The 19,106-nt window shown below is 56.7% G+C and overlaps 7 protein-coding genes and 1 non-coding gene across 8 annotated transcripts; 3 read left to right on the top strand and 5 right to left on the bottom strand.

Moving 5' to 3' along the window:
- Positions 1–296: 296 nt before the first annotated feature.
- On the top strand, positions 297–1,028 carry VDAG_04362 (thermoresistant gluconokinase; the record flags this gene model as incomplete). Its single annotated transcript, XM_009650809.1, has 2 exons — positions 297–536; positions 591–1,028. 2 exons carry the CDS (start codon positions 297–299, stop codon positions 1,026–1,028), a joined length of 678 nt encoding a protein of 225 aa, XP_009649104.1.
- Positions 1,029–2,350: 1,322 nt separating this feature from the next.
- Positions 2,351–4,133, bottom strand: VDAG_04361 (dihydrolipoamide transacylase; the record flags this gene model as incomplete). Its single annotated transcript, XM_009650808.1, has 2 exons — positions 2,351–4,023; positions 4,103–4,133. 2 exons carry the CDS (start codon positions 4,131–4,133, stop codon positions 2,351–2,353), a joined length of 1,704 nt encoding a protein of 567 aa, XP_009649103.1.
- Positions 4,134–5,155: 1,022 nt separating this feature from the next.
- On the top strand, positions 5,156–6,307 carry VDAG_04360 (mitochondrial ATPase complex subunit ATP10; the record flags this gene model as incomplete). The annotated part of the gene is made up of 2 exons (XM_009650807.1): positions 5,156–5,535; positions 5,662–6,307. 2 exons carry the CDS (start codon positions 5,156–5,158, stop codon positions 6,305–6,307), a joined length of 1,026 nt encoding a protein of 341 aa, XP_009649102.1.
- Positions 6,308–6,708: 401 nt separating this feature from the next.
- VDAG_04359 (golgi SNAP receptor complex member 1) lies at positions 6,709–7,528 on the bottom strand (the record flags this gene model as incomplete). Its single annotated transcript, XM_009650806.1, has 3 exons — positions 6,709–7,203; positions 7,292–7,405; positions 7,460–7,528. The coding sequence occupies 3 exons, from the start codon at positions 7,526–7,528 to the stop codon at positions 6,709–6,711; spliced, it is 678 nt and encodes a 225-aa protein (XP_009649101.1).
- Positions 7,529–7,860: 332 nt separating this feature from the next.
- On the top strand, positions 7,861–9,153 carry VDAG_04358 (60S ribosomal protein L35). Its single transcript, XM_009650805.1, has 4 exons — positions 7,861–7,942; positions 8,195–8,334; positions 8,458–8,683; positions 8,797–9,153. Exons 1-4 carry the CDS (start codon positions 7,940–7,942, stop codon positions 8,803–8,805), a joined length of 378 nt encoding a protein of 125 aa, XP_009649100.1. The 5' UTR covers positions 7,861–7,939; the 3' UTR covers positions 8,806–9,153.
- Positions 9,154–10,497: 1,344 nt separating this feature from the next.
- On the bottom strand, positions 10,498–10,613 carry VDAG_20015. The gene has a single exon (XR_692052.1). It is a non-coding gene; the product is annotated as a 5S ribosomal RNA (ribosomal RNA).
- Positions 10,614–10,804: 191 nt separating this feature from the next.
- Positions 10,805–11,641, bottom strand: VDAG_04357 (uncharacterized protein; the record flags this gene model as incomplete). Its single annotated transcript, XM_009650804.1, has 2 exons — positions 10,805–11,051; positions 11,490–11,641. 2 exons carry the CDS (start codon positions 11,639–11,641, stop codon positions 10,805–10,807), a joined length of 399 nt encoding a protein of 132 aa, XP_009649099.1.
- A 3,050-nt stretch (positions 11,642–14,691) lies between these two features.
- On the bottom strand, positions 14,692–17,306 carry VDAG_04356 (replication initiator 1; the record flags this gene model as incomplete). The annotated part of the gene is made up of 3 exons (XM_009650803.1): positions 14,692–14,763; positions 15,004–15,029; positions 15,299–17,306. The coding sequence occupies 3 exons, from the start codon at positions 17,304–17,306 to the stop codon at positions 14,692–14,694; spliced, it is 2,106 nt and encodes a 701-aa protein (XP_009649098.1).
- Positions 17,307–19,106: the final 1,800 nt, after the last annotated feature.

Here is a 19,106-nt window from a genome sequence, read left to right as displayed (position 1 = left end):
TACACAACTATTAAAGCAACGGCGTTCCCACCTACGAGGCTAACTGAAGGTCTTCTTCCCTCCAACGCCATACTGATTATACTTTGCGAAAGTCATCTCGAGCGCCCAATAATCTACTTCACTCGTCCCTCGACATTTTTTTGCCTTTAAGGTTAACGCTGCCAAACTCTCTGCATCTTCCCTTCCGTCGCCAGGCCTCAACTCAAATCATCAGTCTGAATTCGATTCAATAATTGCAAATTATTGCTCCAACGAGCCGAATTAAACCTCCCACCTCATCAGAAACATCCGGCATAATGCTTTCCTACGACGCTCCTGGACACCTTAACGGACAACAACCGACGAGTCGGGCTGGCGGCATGTCGAACCAGTCTTCTGTCCCTCTGAAATCGAGCAAGTCTGGGCATGTCAATGGAAACCTGGACAACAAATATCATCACATCTGGCTCGTCACGGGCCCTGCGGGATGCGGCAAGACCACCGTTGCCGAGCACATTGCCTCGTCCTTGAAGGTCCCCTACGTGGAGGGCGACAACGTATGTCCAACAGTCTGCAAGCTGCCATGTTTCACTTTCTAACTATCATTGCAGTTCCACCCTAAAGCCAACATTGACAAGATGGCCAACGGCACGCCGCTGACCGACGCCGACCGCTGGGACTGGCTCACGGCGCTCCGCGAAGAGTCTCGCCGCCAACTCGCCAATGGCTCCGATGGTGTGGTCCTCACCTGCTCCGCGCTCAAGCGCAAGTACCGAGACGTCATTCGTGTGGCTGGCTACTACGACCACTCGCTCCTGATCCACTTCATCTACCTAGACGCCGACGAAAACGTTCTCCTGCAACGCGTCAAGAGGCGACAGAACCACTACATGGGCGCGAACATGGTGTCGAGTCAATTCAGCATTCTCGAGCCTCCCCAGGCGGACGAGCGGGACGTCATCTCGGTGGACGTCAGCCGGACCATGGAGGAGGTCAAGCGGGACGCACTCAACCGGGTGACGGCCATTATGGAGGAAGAGCAACAGTAGTGGACGACAAGTCACGACATGGGACGACGACATGGACATGGACATGACACAGGCTTGGTTGTGGCGTGTAGCACACACAATCCAGGCTTCATGCTTTCTTTCTGTTGAGTGGGAACTCGGAGTTTTGGGTGCCAAAAAGGCTAAGGGTCCCCAGACGGACAAGGCGTTGCAAAGGGTTCGGGAGTCCAGGGCTGCATTCGGCGATTCATTTGGCGTCGAGAAGCGACGTCGCCGACGAAGATCCCCCCCCCCCCCCCTTTCGGATGGTCATGTGGAGGCTCGACGCAAGTCGGGTTACACTGTGTAATGGAAGGTCGAGGAACAAGATGTTGGAGGGGGGACGTCATCAATCATCATCGACACGGTCACGAGGTCTTCAGTGCAGGATCGCGCAGGAACGCCAGACAGGGCTGCGCTGGCAGGCACGACGTGGCACGGCATAATTGTATGGTGTGTTTGTTTGTTGTATTACGAGACACAGAGCAGGGCAGAACAGAACAGAACAGGTGCTGCTGATTTGGAAACCCTTGGGTTGGTTCGTTGGAGAGGTTTCACGACTCAGCCCAGTCCAAGGCGGCGGCAAATACTACTACTACTACTACTACTTGGATCCCTCTCATGGCATCGGACAAATGACATGTCGCACATTGGTGGGATTGGTGACTGATTGAGCTGGCTGCAGGCTCGGGGTACGTCGCATTGCGTCGCGCATTTGGAGGCCGATGGCTGCGACAAGAGGCACCCCGTCTTGCCCGTCTTGCCTGTCTGTCCGGCGCATGCCCCCCGTTCTCCCAGTTTTCTCCATACACCGGTAAGGGGGCCTTGGGGGCCCAGTCAACCGACCGTTGGCTGCTCATGCAGGTTGGTCACGTTAGCGAGCACCGGTCAAGACGCAGGTAGCCGGCATGGCTATGGGTTTGTTTGCATGTCACCGTCAGCAGAGAGGCCCTCAGAGAGGCCCTCAGCAGAGAGGCCCTCAGCAGAGAGGCCTCACTGCGCGTGCAGAAATGGAACGACACGACCTGCAGCCTGCGATTTCCAATCTTGTCTACAGCTATGCACATCGAGGGGCGGCGGCGGCGGCCAGGCTCGCTCTCGGCCACCCGTCACCATCTTTTCTCCCTCGCCTCGCGTCACCTGGCCGTGGCCTCATGTATCCCCCCCCTTTGTCTGTCTGTCTATCTTTCCTCTCATGATGCAATCGTCTCTTTTCTCTCCTCTGTGCAGAGGGGCCGTGCAATGGCCACCCTCCCCGCCCTCCCCGCAATCTTTTGTTTCCGCCCCCCCTTCCCTTCCCTTCCCTTCCCTTCCCCTCTCCCGCCTCAGGGCGCTCCAGACAGGTGGGTGTGACGCCGACACACACGACGCACGCGTGCACACAGGCACATGTACAGATGAGCGCGCCACATGGTGGGTTTCCTCTCTGTCTCTCTCAGGGGCAACATGACGCCTGCTCTCGCTAGCCTTTTTTTTCCCGCCTGTTTCTCTCTCGCGCGACATTTGCTGGAGCAAGCAAGCAAGCAAGCAAGCCAAGAAACGCTGTCTCTTGCGAAACACTCGCGCAGAGAAGGCGAGCAAGCGAGCTGGACGGCCGCACAGATGAAAAGATCGATATACATCAGGTGCATGACATGACATCGGGCTCCTAGACCAGGCGGCGCACAACTCGGCAGCGCGGGCATGGTGGCGCCGTCGACGACGCGGTGGTCGGCGCACCAGCTAAAAGTTGGAGTCGTGCTTCTTGACAATGTGGCGGCGTCGTCAAAGGCGGGGACGGGCCGCATGCGGCCGATGCCGAGGATGGCGACCTCGCGCTCGACAATGACGGGCGAGAGGTAGGTGCCGCCAATGTTGCCAATGTTGGAGACGGTGATGGTGCCGCCGGCCATGTCGGCGGGGGCCAGGCGGCCGGCGAGGGCGAGGCGCTGGAGGCGGGCGAGCTCGGCGGCGACGGAGAGGAGCGTGCGGCTGGCGACGTCCCTGATGACGGGCACGACGAGGCCCGAGGGCGTGTCCATGGCGACGCCGATGTTGTGCTGCGGCCGCAGGACGAGGGCGGGCCTCTGCGCCGCGTCGGCCCCGGCGTGGTCGACGCGCGCGTTGAGCACGGGGTATTGGGCCAGCGTCAGCGAGACGGCCTTGATGATGAAGGGCAGGTAGGAGAGCTTGGCCACGGGCGGGTCCTGGTGCTGCGCCTGCGGCTGCGGCTGCGTCGACAGCACGCGGTTGAGCCGGGTGCGGAGCTCGACGAGCGACGTAAAGTCGACCTCGTCGGCGTAGAGAAAGTGCGGGATCGCGAGGGACCGCGTCATCGACTTGAACATTTGGTGTTGCGTGTTCGTCAGCGGGACGCGGGTCTCGACGAGGGGTGCCGAGGGGGCGCTGCTGGGTGTTGCCGGCGGTGGTGGTGGTGGTGGTGCTGCTGCTGCTGCCGGCGTGGCCTCACGCGTCTTGACAAACTTGAAGATGTCTTCCTTGAGCACCCTGCCGTCGCGGCCCGTGCCGTCAATCTCGGCAATGTCAATCTTGAGCTCCTTGGACAAGTGTCGGACGGCGGGCGTCGCGAGCGTGGCGCACTTGCCCTTTGGCTTTGGGGTTTCTGAAGCTGGTGATGTGGGTGGCCGAGCCTCTGGTGCCGCCGTATGTGTTTGTGTTGTTGCTGCTGCTGCTGCTGCTGGCGCTGGCGCTGGCGCTGGCGCAGATGCTGACTCTGGTTGAGGTACGCTCGGCGTCGGCCTCTCTTCGACGGCCTCGGGGGCGATCAGCGTGTCGAGGTCTTCCTGCTTGGCACCGCCTTGGATGTCAATGTCGACAAAGGCCTTGCCGACCTTGGCCATGTCGCCGGCCTCATAGTACAGCTTCTTGACGACGCCGGAGAAGCGGCTCGTGATCTCGACCGAGGCCTTGTCGCTCTGGACCTCGCACAGAGGAGAGAATTCCTCGACGCGCGCGCCGGGCTCGACGAACCACTGGATGACCTCGCACTCGACGATACCTGCATTGTCGTCAAGTCAGTGGAGGTCCACAAGGATGGAGCAGTGGGCAGGCGCAGGAGCGGAACTGTCGGGACATACCCTCGCCAATGTCGGCCAGCAGCACAGGCATGACGAGGAACAGCGGTCGAGAGCTGTGGAAGGGCCTGGTCGACGGCGAAGACGATGTGTTGGAGGCGGAGGGGGAGGGGGAGGGGGAGGGGGAGAGGCCGGCTCTGCTTGCCACAGCCAGGCGGGCGATGCTTTTGGAGGCGCTCCACCGCGTCCTCATAGATTTGGACAGGAACATGTTGGCGGTTGATGCTGTTGACGAGGAATTTCAATGGCAAGAAGGACAAACAGCAACGAGCAAGACGATTGATTGATTTTTTTTTCTCTTCGAGGTCGAACAACAAAAGGCAGGAAAGAGGACCTATCCTCCTTCTCAAGGCCGAAGGGGAGAAGGGGGGGGGGGGTCGGTGTCTCGAGGATGCGGCTATCCGCGGAGTTGGCGGTCGACTCGGACTCGGACTGTAGAGGGCATGACACAATGGGTCTCATGTGGTCTGGCGGGGGAGACGAAGAGGCCCTCGGCTTTACCTTTTACCTTTTGGCAGCGCCTTTCTCCGCATCCACTTGCTGGTAGCGCCAGGCGCCCCCAACACCTGAGTGTACGGCACACTACAGCAGCGCGCGGCCTCCGTCGGCCTTCACCACTCTCCACCCCCGCCGCCCGGCACCCGCCCGGAGCCGGCCCTCCCCTGCTCCCTGCGACCTGCGACCTGCGACCTGCTGACCTGCTACATCGTACATCGTACATCGTACATCGGCTGAGGGCACGTTCGGAAGAGTTGACTCTGATCAATTCCATGCTCAATGGAATGTCATCGTGGGGTCCCATATCGTAAACACATTGTTGTCTCGCCATGTACCGATGTGACCATCGTAGCTCAATGATAGAATAGGAAGAACAGAACAGCCAATTGGCTCCTGTAGTGCACCCCAATTTTCTGCCGAAAAATCCCAGCGCTACTCAACGTCCCATTCCTCACGCACCAGGCACGACGCTTGATTGCTCGTAGCTCGAAGCTCATAGCTCGAAGCTCACAGCTCCATAGCCGCCATCCATCTACCTTGCCCATCGCGACGCCTACCATGGCTTCACGACTCGCGAACCCCCGGCGCTTCGTCGCTTGCTCCCTCTGCCAATGGCAGCAGCGCCTTTTCACGACCTCCGCCCGCCGCCTCGCCGAGAAGCCCGCGCCGTTACCTCCCACGCCCTCACCACCATCTGCGCCGGCGGGCACCGTCCCCCTGCAAAAACCCAAGCCAGAGCTTCCCGGTGCCGCCATCAAGGCCCCTCGTTCCTATGGCGCCCGTCTCGACAAGTTCACACCCGAGCCTCTGCCTCGTCCCATCGGCATGCCAGGCCCTCCCCACCCCAACGACAACTCTGGCTACGACCCGCGCACCATCAAGGAACGCCGCGATGACTTTGTCAACTACGACAAGCACCTCGCCCGTCGCCGGCAGCTGTACGTCCACTCCCTCACCCTGCGCCTCCAAGCCGACCTCCCCCTTCCTCCTCCTCCTTCCTCCTCCTCCTTCCTCCTCCTTCTTCCGTTCAGTTCAGCCTACTGACGAGACACAGAAAAGCCCAGATGGCCCGCCCCTACTTCCGCGACTGGAGCAACCTCAAGTTCGACAACGGCAAGTCCTTCCTCGCGCCGCCGCGCCCCTTCAAAGCCGAAGTCTCCCTCTTCTTCCCCAACTTTGTCGGCGACACCCTCGACCCCGCGCACGGCCGCTTCCGCGCCACGACCAACGTCCTGCACGGCAAGACGTCCATCGTCGCCCTGTGTCCAGGGCCGCTGGGCCGAGGACCAGACCGACTCGTTCCTCGCCCCCGCCGCCAACCCCGCCCTCCACGCCCTGCTCGCCGACGCCCGCGGCGACGACCGCCTGCAGCTCGTGCGCCTCAACATGGAGGACAACACGCTCAAGGCCTGGCTCGTCAGCCTCTTCATGGGCGGCCTGCGCCGCCGCCTCGCCGCCTCTGAGTGGGGTCGCTACTTTCTCGTGCGCCGCCCCGTCACCCCCGAGATCAGCGAGTCCATCGGCCTGCTCAACAGCAAGGTCGGCTACGTCTACCTCGTCGACCACCTGTGCCGCATCCGCTGGGCCGCCAGCGCCGCCGCCACGCCAGACGAGCTGGCGAGCCTCGTCAAGAGCGCGAGGACCGTCCTCAACGAGATGGAGCGGGACCGCCAGGACCTGCGCGCCCTCGAGGCGGCGGGGCAAATCTGATGGGGGCAAGGCTGTCTTTTCACGTGTACAGATGCGCCAGATCTCGTCAATGCCTCATCAGTGCCTGGCCGTGGCCGGCTGTTTCTGTTGGTTGGTAGATACATATACCCCCTCCCATCTTTTCCTCCCACAATGTACCTAGCATACTTGTACAACACTGTCAAATAAGTAAAAAGGAAGATGATACATCCAGGATGTGTGTCTCTCTGTGTGTGTGTATTGAAACCAAAAACACCCAACGCCCTCGCCAACCCTTGACCCCGGTCCCAACATGCTATAGTCTTTTCCCCCTTCAAAAAGCACCAAAGCAGCAGCATACTTGCCCATTACAACCAGATCTACAACGCGCGCCAGGAAGAAAAGGGAACACCCTTCCCCTCTCCCTCCCTTCTCGTGCCCCTTCAGAGGAAGAACCAGAAGCACAGGAAGCAAAAAGCGATAAACGCCCCCATGATGATGCCGTCCCGTCGCTTCTTGGCCGATATCCGCCCAATGAGCGAGTTGATCCCGGGCACCTGGCTCGCGGCGAGCGTGATCCTGCGGTTGATGCTCGCGAGGCTCTCCCGCTGCAGGTTGAAGCTGTCCTGCACGGCGTAGGCCTGGCTCAGCACGCTGTCGGCCATCGAGTTGCTGTTGTCGATGCGCGAGCGCTCGGCGAGCATGTACTCGGCCTCGGCGGCGCCGGGGTCCTGCTGCTGCTTGGCGCGGTTGTACTCGTCAATGTCGGAGCGCACGTTGGTCAGGAGGTTGGCGCGGTCGCGCGCCTGCGCGAGCGTCGCCCGGAGGCGGACGAGGTCGCGTTTGTGGTCGGCGAGCTTGTCGCGCAGGAGCGAGAGGTTGTTCTGCTTCAGGGCCGACGAGGTCAGGGTCGGGTCCGACTCGAGGAGGCGGGTCAGCTGGGAGACGACAGAGTCGCGCTGTTGATTGATCGAGGTTAGTTTGGTGAGCTCGTCCCGTTGGGAAGCCATGCGCTGCGCGACGGACCTTTTCGAGCACATCTTGCAGCTTCGCCTCGGTCGTCCGTTCGTCTTCTGTCGGCTTGGGCGGCATGTTGGATACCGTCGAGAACTGGGAATAGGTGTGGAATAGTGTCTCGGTCTGATCGGCGTCAGTGGACAGGGACCAGCACACAGAGGAGCATGTCCGACAAACCTGACTCTCCAGACTTCGCGCCTGCTGACGTAGTTGGGCCCAGCCCGTGTTTCCAGAGTTCGCTGCCATGATGATGTCTGTATACGTATATGTGAGGGTTCCAAGTGGCCAAAGGCTAAGCCAGACCATTGACGTTCTGGTGTTGGCCGCCTCCGGGTCCGAGGCAGGGTGCACGATTCACGTGGACCGTGCGTCTTCAATGATTACCTAAGGCGACTTCGAGATCTGCCGTCACCAGCCTCAGACACGTGACGCATGCGTGTGGAACCCGCGTAAACCCCGGCACCACAACCGCCCACTCAGACAGTACGTACCGACCGCACCGACCCGCAGCGCACAATTAGGGCAGGGCAAAATCTCTTTTCGCCAGACTCCGACTTCAGACTTGCCTTGCCAGCCTTGACGACGACCAGTTCCCGACATCACGAGACTCACCACTAACCCCCGTCCTTCAGTGATCAATCCGTGTCTCTGGCCAAGATGGTAAGTCCGTTGCCTTGCTGTTGAAACAGATTTCCACAATTCCACCCGACCCGCGAACTTCTTCTCGATCGACTTTCCTGCCGAACCCGCAATCCTCGATTTCACGATCCGCCCCGCGCCTGTCTCCAAATCTTGAAGGGGCGAGAGAAAAAAAAAATACCCAAAGACCACCACGCACATACACACATACACATTGCACATAATTTCGCGATCGTTCAGAGGGTTCCTTTTTCGCTAACGAGAATGAACCAGTCGACATCCAAGGTTAAGGCCGCCCAGCTGTGGGGAAAGAACAAGGAGGACCTGACGAAGCAGCTCGGCGAGCTCAAGACTGAGCTCGGCCAGCTTCGCATCCAGAAGATCACCTCTTCCGGCTCCAAGCTCAACAAGATGTACGCTCCGCCCTCTTTCTCCAGTTTTGCTCTCTCTCTCTCCAGGGACGACACTCCCCCCCCCCATGGAGGGAGGCCTTACCGCACGAGGGAACTCATCGCTGACCACGGCTCGGAATCTAGTGGCGACATCCGCAAGTCCATCGCTCGCGTCCTGACCGTCATCAACGCCAAGCAACGCCACCAGCTCCGCCTTTTCTACAAGAACAAGAAGTACGCGCCCCTCGACCTCCGCGCGAAGCAGACCCGTGCCATCCGCCGCAGGCTGTCCAAGGCCGACGCGGAGAGGGTCACCGAGAAGCAGCGCAAGAAGACGCAGCACTTCCCTCAGCGCAAGTACGCCGTCAAGGTGAGCATCATCCACCAGGGGTGGCGAAGGGGGGACATTTCGTTTCGAGCGAACCTCTGCCTCTGTGTATCCGCACCATGTTGAGACCACGTTCCCGCTAACACCGCTGCCAGTCTGCTTGAGCGTGATGCCTGTGTCTGGGTAACGAAGGGCTGGGGACGGCAATGATCGGCGTACGTTTTTGGCAAGGGGGACTCCGATTTCTCGATGCATCGCACGGTTCAGAGGAAATAAATGATTTCTTATTCCCCATCAACGCGCAACGGATTCTCGAGGGTCAGGACTCAAAAAAAAAACTTGTTCGGGTCTCGCTGGCCCGGATTAGGTAGCAGGACAGCTGCCGCCCATTGCATAGAGCTAATAAGATGCTCTGAAATTCACAACGCCCCCTTCCGACCTCAGTCGACATGTGTGACGGTGGTTATGGTGTCTTGGCGTGGCAGCGCGTTGCTGTTTGAACAGGGATGTCTTGTCTCGCCTCATGACGGTCTGTTGCACTCGGGTACGGTGCGCAGCTCATCGCCTGCTGCAATATGACAATGAGTTATGTTGAGCATTCAATATCCGGGGCCAAGTGATATGCCGAAGATTTTTTGTCCACGGCACTGCCTAACACGCGTGTCATGCTCAACATGCCTTGGTTTTCCCTCTACACCAGGCTGACATACCCATCCCACTTCATCAGTCACAAGGAGCACATTGCGTTTGTGAGGGGTAGCCTGCACTTGTTCGTCGGAGGCGGTACTGATGATGTCGCTGTCTCGGTGACTCTCTCGATGACCGGAAAGACGAATATCCTCGGTCCGATCTCACAATTCACCATCGGCATCAATGTAGCTTTGATGTGCATTTGAGCCTGCCGGGCCCTTGGGTAATCAACATAACCTTCGGTATAAGCAGGAATCCCTGGACTCAGCGTACTGCGGCATCACCAGCTTGGGTGACCGAATCCCGGTGCTCGTGAAGCGTGGTATTGGGAGCGCCAAAGTAACCCATTCGTTCGCTAGATAAACCTCGGTAACTATTCACACATCAAGCGGTGGTAAGATGGAAGCTTTCGTTTGAGAGATTGTCCAATCGTGACTCCTATGACAAGCCCGGTGGCAGATGTGCTCATCGTCAGTGACCAGAGCACGGATTACGGAGAATGGTATGAGACTTGGTTTGGTCGAGGGAATCCAGGGGTAAGAGCTGGTGCATTTGTGTGCTGAGCAGTCAAGATTGCCAGAATACCAAGTTTCAATACCCAGATGTTCGTACGTACATCAAGAGGTATTACATGTTAGGGCCCATCGATAATTGCAAGACCCATGAGCGACAACGATCATATGGGCTTTCATCCACACCCAAATGCACATTTTACATATGAGAGGCTCTTAATGGGCTGCAGTGAAGTAAGGTAGCATCGCCATGCCATCCTTGTTTTCGGGCGGCAACGACAACCCTCCCAACGCTTCGCGCATTACAAGAGCAAGTTTAGGAGGTGAAGTATAATGAACATCGCGATTCTCATATTTCGGAGTGCCTTTCGGCGTATTCAGTGTCTAGCGAACCGCATTGTGGGCGTAGGCAGATGGCTGAGACGATCACACTATGTTTCCCGTGCCCCATTATTTGGGAACTACATTTTGATGCCATGAAAGACGCATCAGCCCAGCTTTCGCCTCCAAGTCAAAGTTCAAAAGATTGACGACCGCATTCATGCCCTTCGCCGTCGAGCTTCGCCGCACCCCGTTAGAGCCTCAAAGCAGCGCTATATCCCACCCAGGCGCACTGTAGCGACTGATGTCAAAAAAGGCTGACAGAACAACAAAAACATACAACATCAGGGATTCGCTGGTGGTCACCCACCCAACTACTAGTCCGACCCTTACTGGCTTGTCTAGGGGAGAGCGGACGGGATCCCGAATTCTCCAGTAGGTATGGTCGTATGTGCTATTCAACAGTGTTCTGGAGGTTCAAGAGGGGCATTTGCCTGAGATGGACCAATCTCAGAAACGGCTGTCCGCATCCTCCACGACACCGATACTGTTCATGATTGGGCCAGTATCAACGTCTTGCTGATGTAGGGTGGGCATGAGTGAGGCTTGGAATGTCTCCTCGCTGAATGTTAGTGCCGCATCATCGGCGGGCTTTTGCAAAACCTAGCTCCTCCAAACCGTCTTCCTCAGCCCACTTTCGATAAGGGCTGAGCTCCATCAGGAGCAGTTCCCGGACCAGAATGCATCTAAACTTTATGGAAATGCCCTGTCCTTCCCTTCTGATCTTGTGGTAGCGGGTCCCATCGTCAAGGAGCTCTCCCTGCATGCTACATAGCCTCGACAGGATGTAAACCCAATTCTGACCATCCTCCAGTAGTTGCGGCATCCTGCGTCCATCCAATCAATCACCCGAGTGTGAGAGCTCTAGTTCCCCAATATGCAGACTTCCTGTCCCAAAATGAGTCAATGCCAAAGCAAACCCAATTGTCCCTTGCTGGCTCATTTCCATGTGCTACCTCAGCAGTGCCTTTGCATCAAAACACCCTCGGACGAGGATGCCAGCTTAACGCCCATCAGTCCGGGAGGAAAAGAGCAGTAGAGAGAGTCGTCAGGAAGAAGAGAAGAAAGAAGAGAACCGTGGGAAAGCAAGCAATCAGGAGGAAAGTACGGACGAGTACAGTGTCAACACTTTGTTGCAAGAGTCCACATTGGTGACAGCCACACTCCGGACGAAGAGCACGTCATGCCCGTGAAAGAAGGCCCGGATCCGAAGCTGCAGTAGCGGATGCTATGGTCCTGACACGTCTAGCTTGTCGGCTCCTTACTTGCGTGAAGCCGAAGGTGGCTGCATTGTCACCAGACATCGTGCACCATACGCGTCCCCCGTGGAATCTACCTTCTCATTATGTGACAAGAGGACGTCCCCAATGGATTTTAGCTGAGGGGCAGGAATCAGGAAAGATTCAGTATGAGCCATTTTACGGCCATGAAAGGTATCGTCTGCTAATAAGCTCGTGTGGTGCTTTCCCCCTTTTCTACACTGTGTCGGACGTTCAGGGGCATGTACGAGGCCAGCCATGAACACTGCAGCCATTTGCAGTTGACTTCTTCCTCTTTTTTTTATTTTGAAGAAAAAAAAGAAAGAGACAAAAAGAGCATGAAAAATAGTCTATGGTTCTCTTTTCATTTCTCATTCATCTCGTTGTTCAGACGAGGCCGCAACTCGCTCGTTCCACGCTTTCTACGCCGTGGTCAAGAGCTTGTCCGGGCTCGAACCGCTCCGGCGGTCACCGTTGAGCATGACCGGTGCCTCCCGGCGTGAAATGCGAGCTAAACGTCTCGTATTCCCTATTGTGGACATCCTGGGGAGAAGGACTATCTGCGCCACATAGTGCCCATGGGGTGTTGGAGTGTGAAGGACGTTGGATGACAAGCCCTTGTACCTTCTCCAGGCAGGTAGGTCGAGTGACATTGCACACAGCACGGTACTTCCAGCTGGAGGAGGCGAAAAAGCCACGTTTCACATGAAAGTCAGAGCAGCCAGCTTCAGTTCCTGTGTGCTACATCCACCCCTCTCAAATTTATGCTGCGGGCATCGAGCAGTGGCCTGACGCAAGCGGCAGAGAACCATACTGTCTAACGGTTAATGTGTATGCCACACTTACCGACGAAATATACAGTCTTGCCTTCCGTCAGCCTCACCATTCTCCAACGGGTAGGGCGTACCAGACTACAGTTGTATGGGTAGATGAACTTCGCTCACTATTCGAAGCACACGCAAGTGAGGTGAGTTCAGGTATACATACTGGCATATTCATCAGGTTTCAATCCTCACTCGGAATCAGACGCAAATACCGAAATGCGCGAAAAAAGGCAGAACGATCAACTTTTTGGCCAAGTCAGGGTGGACGAGGCGTGGCGTGCAGATCCAGGGGAAACACATCTGGAGTAATTTGGTGTCTTTACAGTTTGAACCTTCAAAGCCTCAACCACCGACCCCGAACACCGCCCTCCCCACGGACAGCCGAGTCCGAGCAACTTCGCCTGCCTGCTAGCCCAACAATTCTGCGATGCTCCGGACAACGAACACTGTTCGGTACTTTGGACGGGCCGCGGCTTTCACGATGAAAGCCCCTCTGGGGCTCTTGTTTCCGTACGAAGGGTACAGTACGAGGCTTTGGCTTTCTCAAAGGCTTCCGAAGATCACACAAACACAGAAGAAAAAAAACCCCGGACTAGTGTTGAAACCTCTTCATAACTTATGGGCAATTCTAGACGTTTTCTGTTCATGTCAGATGGGAAATTCATTTTCAAGAGGGTTGATACCAGCACAGAATTCAAGGCAGAGTAACGTCCCTGATCCCATGAACTGAAGCATCTACACTCCCAGTCCTTGCCCATGCCTATCCCCCAAGCCCTAAGAACGACGTGCAACCCAAACTACAAGATGATTCCACGAAACCAGTTGATCGGTTAGACACAAACGAGCTGGGAACAACACCCGACACTACACGACAGAGCTGTCACCCTTCACTGCCAAGGAGAACTTTCGACGCCGCCACAAACGATGCAAAAGCAAACCCAAAAGGAGACCGGTAAGAAAAAAAGGTGGCGTCCCAAACTCCCAGACACGAGTCCGACTCCGAGCAAAGACCCGGTCTTCCGCCCCCGACCACACGCGTCCGCCTATTTCTCCCCTCCGTCTTGTGCCAAACCAACGTTGCATCCCGATTCCCGACCCATTCGACAGCCTCACTTTTCGACCAGGCAACGGCCGAGACCAGAGGCCAACCGTGTAACGCATGTGGAGATGCACTCTCCCAGCTTCGCCACCCTGCCCGTCTCGTCTTGCTTTGCCAGCGCCCCGCCCTCTGTCCCCAACTCTGCTCGGCCGGAAGACGAACCCCTGAACCCTATTCGACATGAGATCCCCATCCCTTCCCAAAGTAGATTCGCTCTTCGCCAGAGGAATCACAGCCCCCTTGTCGATCATGCCGTGCAAGCCATGACATCACAGTTTCCGAGGAGCATGACCGCCAGCGCCCCCGCGGAAAAAAAAAGGGGGGGAGGAGATCGAAGCTGTCCGCGGCGAGTCTTGGTGATCGGAACAGCCCCAAGGCGCCGACTGAGCCCCCCCTCTGCTGTCATGTCCCACGACCAAAGTTCGGATGCCCTAGAGTATGATGATGAGTCCTGTCATCCGGTCCCTCCCCCGTGTCCCCCTTCTGCCCCCCCGCGCCCCCCTATCTCTCGTAAAAGTCAGGCGCTCTGGGTTCTCATCAGCGAGATGATGGCAGTCAGCAACGGCATGCCCAAGTAAAGTCTTACCCATGTAACAACTGCACGTGCGGATCCTGCGATGCGAATCATGACAAGATTGTATAATGCCATGTGAGATCAGACAGGAAACATACAGCATTGCGGTACATCGTCCCTCCGGCTTGCAAAGGCCAAGTGAAGAGGTGGGATTGTTGACCATGTCGCGGTCACAGACGCTCAAGTCACTAGCACCGTCGCAGGAAAGAGTGCAAACACGAGCATGTTTCATGGTGATTCAATTCAGATGACCAGACTGCAAGAGGCTGTTCATCATGGGTGCGTCAACCTTTTTGAAACCAGAGCCCCAAAAAACACCAAGCAAGACCGCGTGAGCAGTCACCGAACAATGGGCGAGCGAGTCTAAGGCGGTTTGCCTACCACAGGTGCATCGCCCTTTCCCGTACAGATGCTTAGAAACCCAAAAACAACACTCCGGACTGCAATCGCAGTCAGAGTGGGAAAGACTGAATGGAAAAGACAAGATGACCAAACCAACGCCCCGCCCCCGAACTCCGTTTCCACGGGGTATCGAACACCAGAAATCACAGGCAGACCGCCCACCCACCCAAAGCGACTCAGCCAAGCCGTAACGCCGCGATCAATGCCGACCGTTTTCCTGCCCCGAAACTTGAAAGAAATCAAAGAAAAACACGGAAACAATACCATGAGGGACATCGCATCTCTGCTTGTCGTCAACTTCATCAGTCATCAGAGAGGACTAGTCTCAAGCTTAGGGAACCCCTGGAGCATCGCGTCGAGGGCATCAAACTGAGGACTTGACTGGAAGGTTAGGTCAAGCCCTGACTGGTCACTATCAGCTTTCGCTTTAGCCATACCGCCCCCACAGTCATTCTTGTGCTTAGTTTTGACGTGTCGGCGCAGCTGATCGAGGCGCCTAAAGTCTTTGCCACATATGTCGCAGACATGGTCACCTTTCAAATTGTGAGTGCGTCTGTGTTTAGACAGGTTGGACGACTCGCTGAAGGTTCTTCCGCATATATTGCAGGCAAGGGGCTTAACGCCTGTATGTGTCCTTGTGTGCATTGCTGTAGAGACTAGATTAGCTTCATCCTGTAATTGAAGCGTATACGCTGCAAGACTTACTGAGAGCACTCTGTTGCTTGAAGGATGCACCACATCCAGGCCAAGTACAGATCCATGGCTCATCACCAGTGTGTATACGCATGTGCTGGTCTAGCGACTGCTTGGCAGAAAGATGAAGGCCACAAACCTCGCACTCGACAGGTTTGACTATACAACGAGTTAATCCATGTGGTCACAGTGGTCATGATGCGGACGGGAGAGTTGTGCTTACAGCCGGTGTGGACCTGTAGATGACGGTCGAGCTTAGACTTTTGATGAAAATTGCCGGCGCTGCCCTTCAATTTACGGATGCACTTGTGCCAGTGGCAGGGAAATCCACCGACCTCCTTGCGCAACGGTGAGGTGTGATGATCGCGGACATGCTGATGAAGGTCTACTTCATTCCTGAACGTCAATCCGCAGATCTGACCATGAGCCACCCAGCGACACTGGTTGCTCGCGCGAGAGAAGCTTTCTGATTCAGGTGTTGCTGGAGTGCTGATTTGGGCGCTATCGCCTGTCAGGGTCGACGAGGCTGTCATGGCAGACAGCGGTCGCTGCATCAAGGTAGGGGAACCGTTGAGGTGGCCTGTTCCCCGACGAAAAGTTATGCCCTTGATTGTTCGGGTCATAGGAGCCGGGCTCGGGTGCTGCATGTTGTATTGTGGGCTAGCGAACGTGTGGTTCGTGGCAGCCAGGGCTGGCCGATGTTGCTCGTTAAAGTGTGCGACCAGCTCCGAAGTCGTTTGGAACTTGGTGTCGCATTTGGCAATCTCCGTGGTCGGGCTGTGGTCTCCTTGATAGAACGCATTCTGATTCAGATGGTCTTCGGGCCGTTGGGGAAACGGACATTGTGCGTACTGCGTGGGAAAGGTGCTGAGCACGCATGGCTCGACGCACTGGGGTTGATTTGGGTCGTGACACTGGTATATATGCTCGAAGAAAGGATCTATGGTCGGGTTCAGAGGCATAGTATCGATAAACTTGCCCATCATTTCGACCTGTGCCGCGGCCTGCTCGAAAGAGACGGGACTTGAGTCCATCTGGGAGAAGGTCATCCCACCTTCTGGGCGAGAAGAAGGAATTTGCGAGGATTGGAGAGCTGGGGACTGAAGTGTCTGCTGGGAGGCAAAATTCATGCCAGGCGTGTAAAGGTACTGTTCCTGCTGTTGTGGTTGCAACTGCTGTTGCATCTGTTGTCGTGGCTGTAACTGCTGTCGCATCTGTTGTTGTGACTGCATCTGTTGCTGTTGCATCTGCTGCTGTTGCATCTGTTGCTGTTGCATCTGCTGCTGTTGCATCTGCTGCTGTTGCATCTGCTGCTGTTGCATCTGCTGCTGTTGCATCTGTTGCTGTTGCATCTGCTGCAGTTGCATCTGTTGCAGTTGCAGGTGTTGCTGTTGCAGTTGCATATATTGTGGTTGCTGCGGCTGACGGCGCTGTTGCCAGACGACGCGAGGATTTTGCAAATCTTTGAGGATTTTGGCAGCAGCAGCAGACGCATCATCAGGTGCAGCTTCCGCTTTGTCTGAACAATGATCCTCTGTGCAACGCGTGATGGGGTTGCAGGCTTCCTCGTCGCAGTCGTCAGGGCACTCGGCCTTTTGGCATTCTTCGTCATCGCAGGCGCTTTCGCAGTCGACAGCGCAGTCGACAGCACAGTCGTCAGCACAGTCGTCAGCGCAGTCGTCAGCGCAGGTCTCGGAGTCTACTTCGCAGTCTGGGTCCTCGCAGACATCTTCGCAGTCGGGCTTGGTGCACTCTGCAGCACACGCGTCCTTGGGCGAGGCAGCAGCCTCGTCCGTCGCATTGGGGAGAAGGTCGTAGTTGGGGTCAGGTAGAGTGTTGAAGTTCGCAGCCGCTGCATTGGTCCACTGAAAGCCATGAAAGGTAAAGTCGCTGTTGGCGGTCGAGCTGGTCTCTGTGGGCATGGAAGACTGGCGAGGGCGAGGCGCGGCGGAGGCGGCTGCTGCTGCTGCTGCTGAGGGGGCTGACCGAGGAGGGGGAGCAGACGGCTGGGACATGAGCGCATCATTGTCCAAGCGGGAGGAGAACATGAAGCTGGCATTGGGGTCAATGCATGTATCATCATGGGAGGTGCCAGAGCCATGATAGAAGTGGTTGTGGCTTTCAGAGCCCTGGGTAAAGCTGGGAGTCGGGTCGAGCTCGGTGAACATTTCAAAGTTCAACTGCTCGGAAACCGTAAAGTCTTCCATGTCAATGCCGTAGGAATCGTCCATGGCGGAGATGTGCCGAGCTGGTGCTCAGAGGCGGTAGAGGGCCACTTGGGAGTAGAAATATCAGAAATATCCAAGGGGAGGGGGTGGCCTGGGAAGATCTTCCGCAGGCACAGACGAGACGGATGTTCAGACAGTGCTGAGAAGAATGGATACTGAAGAAAGCAAGTGGTAAGAGATGCTCTCTGGTGGGCAGATGCCGGATGGGGGGTCGAGAGGAAAGGGTCCGGGTTTCAAGACGAAGATCCGCAACGGGCGGACGAAGGAAGAAATTGGTGGCCGTCTGACCCTAAGGTGGTGATCAGGGACGGGACCGAGGGGCAGGAGAAGTCCAGTGGGCAGAGGGAAAGAATAATACACCCCGACCGTGGGCCGTCACCGTGACCGCCGTGTGCTCCGTTGGAAGCGACAACGCAGTGTGGTGGACAGGCAGGTGGCTGATGAGCGCCTGCCGTTGCCTTTGCGTGGGTAGGCGTGGGCGCGGGCGCGGGTGTGGGCGCGGAGGGCCTGCCAAGAGGAGAGGTCAGTGAGAACCCGGATGGCTTGCGCGATGAGAAAGAGAGGAGGGGCTAACGAGTTGAAGTTGCAGCAGGACCCCTGTCGACGTAATGCCGTGCAATGTAGTGGGTACCTCTGATTGGGAGCTTACCGTGCGGGTGCACCAAGTACCTAGGACACGGATTGGTCGAAAGAAAAATCGACGACTTGACTTCGGGGCTAGGGTGCCAACTCAGATGCTAAGGCCTTATTAGGGACCAGCAGCAAAGTGTGCCCAGAGGAGTAGGGCGGCGAATGAGTGGGCTCGTAGTAATGATGGGACTCGACGTCGCCGGTTCAAAGATGTCTCTCGCCGAGACTGCAGGCTGCGGCAAGCAGGTATTGCCTGCAGGTTCGGGTCTTCGGGAGAGCACGAGGTGGTAGGCCAGGAACAAAAGTGTCCGAAACGTGGGCGGGCGTCCTACAGTAAGGTACCTAAGGTACCTAGGTAAGGTAAGATACCTAGGTAGGACCAAGAAGTGCTTTTTGCTGTCAAGGTGCTGTCGAGTGTTTGGCCCCAAGGTTGTCTGTCTTTGATGCCAGAACCGCTCCGGGTTGGTGAGCAGGGACGCACTCCCTTTTTAAATCCTCTGCGTCCATGGATTCGGAGCTGGACATCACTTAGACAAGCAAGCTCCGAAAGCCCCCCCTCCCACAAAGGTCACGCCGTTGCGCCTCCGAATGCCTGCCCTGATATCTCGAGAGAGACGCAGATGAAAGTCAATGAGTGCAGCCCCCAACCCCACCTACAAAAGTTCAGCCCGCTGCGCATAAAGCTTTCCTGGTGGCTGCAACGCCCCTGACAGTCGGTTCGCCCGTTCAGGTACGAGGATGCCCTTTTCCTATGATCAATGGGAAATTCACACTTTCCGGGCGCTTTGGAGGGGGGGGGGGGAGGGGGGAGGGGTCGATGTAGAACCTGGCAGTTAGAGGCATGAGGAGTGCGGTGTCTGGGTGGGTAAGGTATGTTATGTGTGTGAGTCGAACGCCCGCGTCGCTGGCGATGTATCTTTCTGAGGGAAATTGTCAAAGTACTTGAGAGGTGAACAAAGTACTTGAGACTAAAAGTGAACACCTTGCGGGCTGCTTGTGGCAGAGGGCTGGGCTGGGGTCCTGCCTGAACCGAGAGACGCGGCTGCTGTCAGTCCAGCGAGCACACAACTGTCAGAATCATTTTCTGGTGCATCTATCGTATCGCCCCGCCTATGAAGTTATAGGTTGCGTTGTCATAACGGGGCTTGCTTTTTTTTGATCCCCTCCTTTAGG

This window comes from Verticillium dahliae, genomic scaffold (assembly GCF_000150675.1).
Source record: "Verticillium dahliae VdLs.17 supercont1.7 genomic scaffold, whole genome shotgun sequence".
Taxonomy (NCBI): Eukaryota; Fungi; Ascomycota; class Sordariomycetes; order Glomerellales; family Plectosphaerellaceae; genus Verticillium; species Verticillium dahliae.
This window is presented reverse-complemented; position numbering and strand designations above follow the sequence as displayed.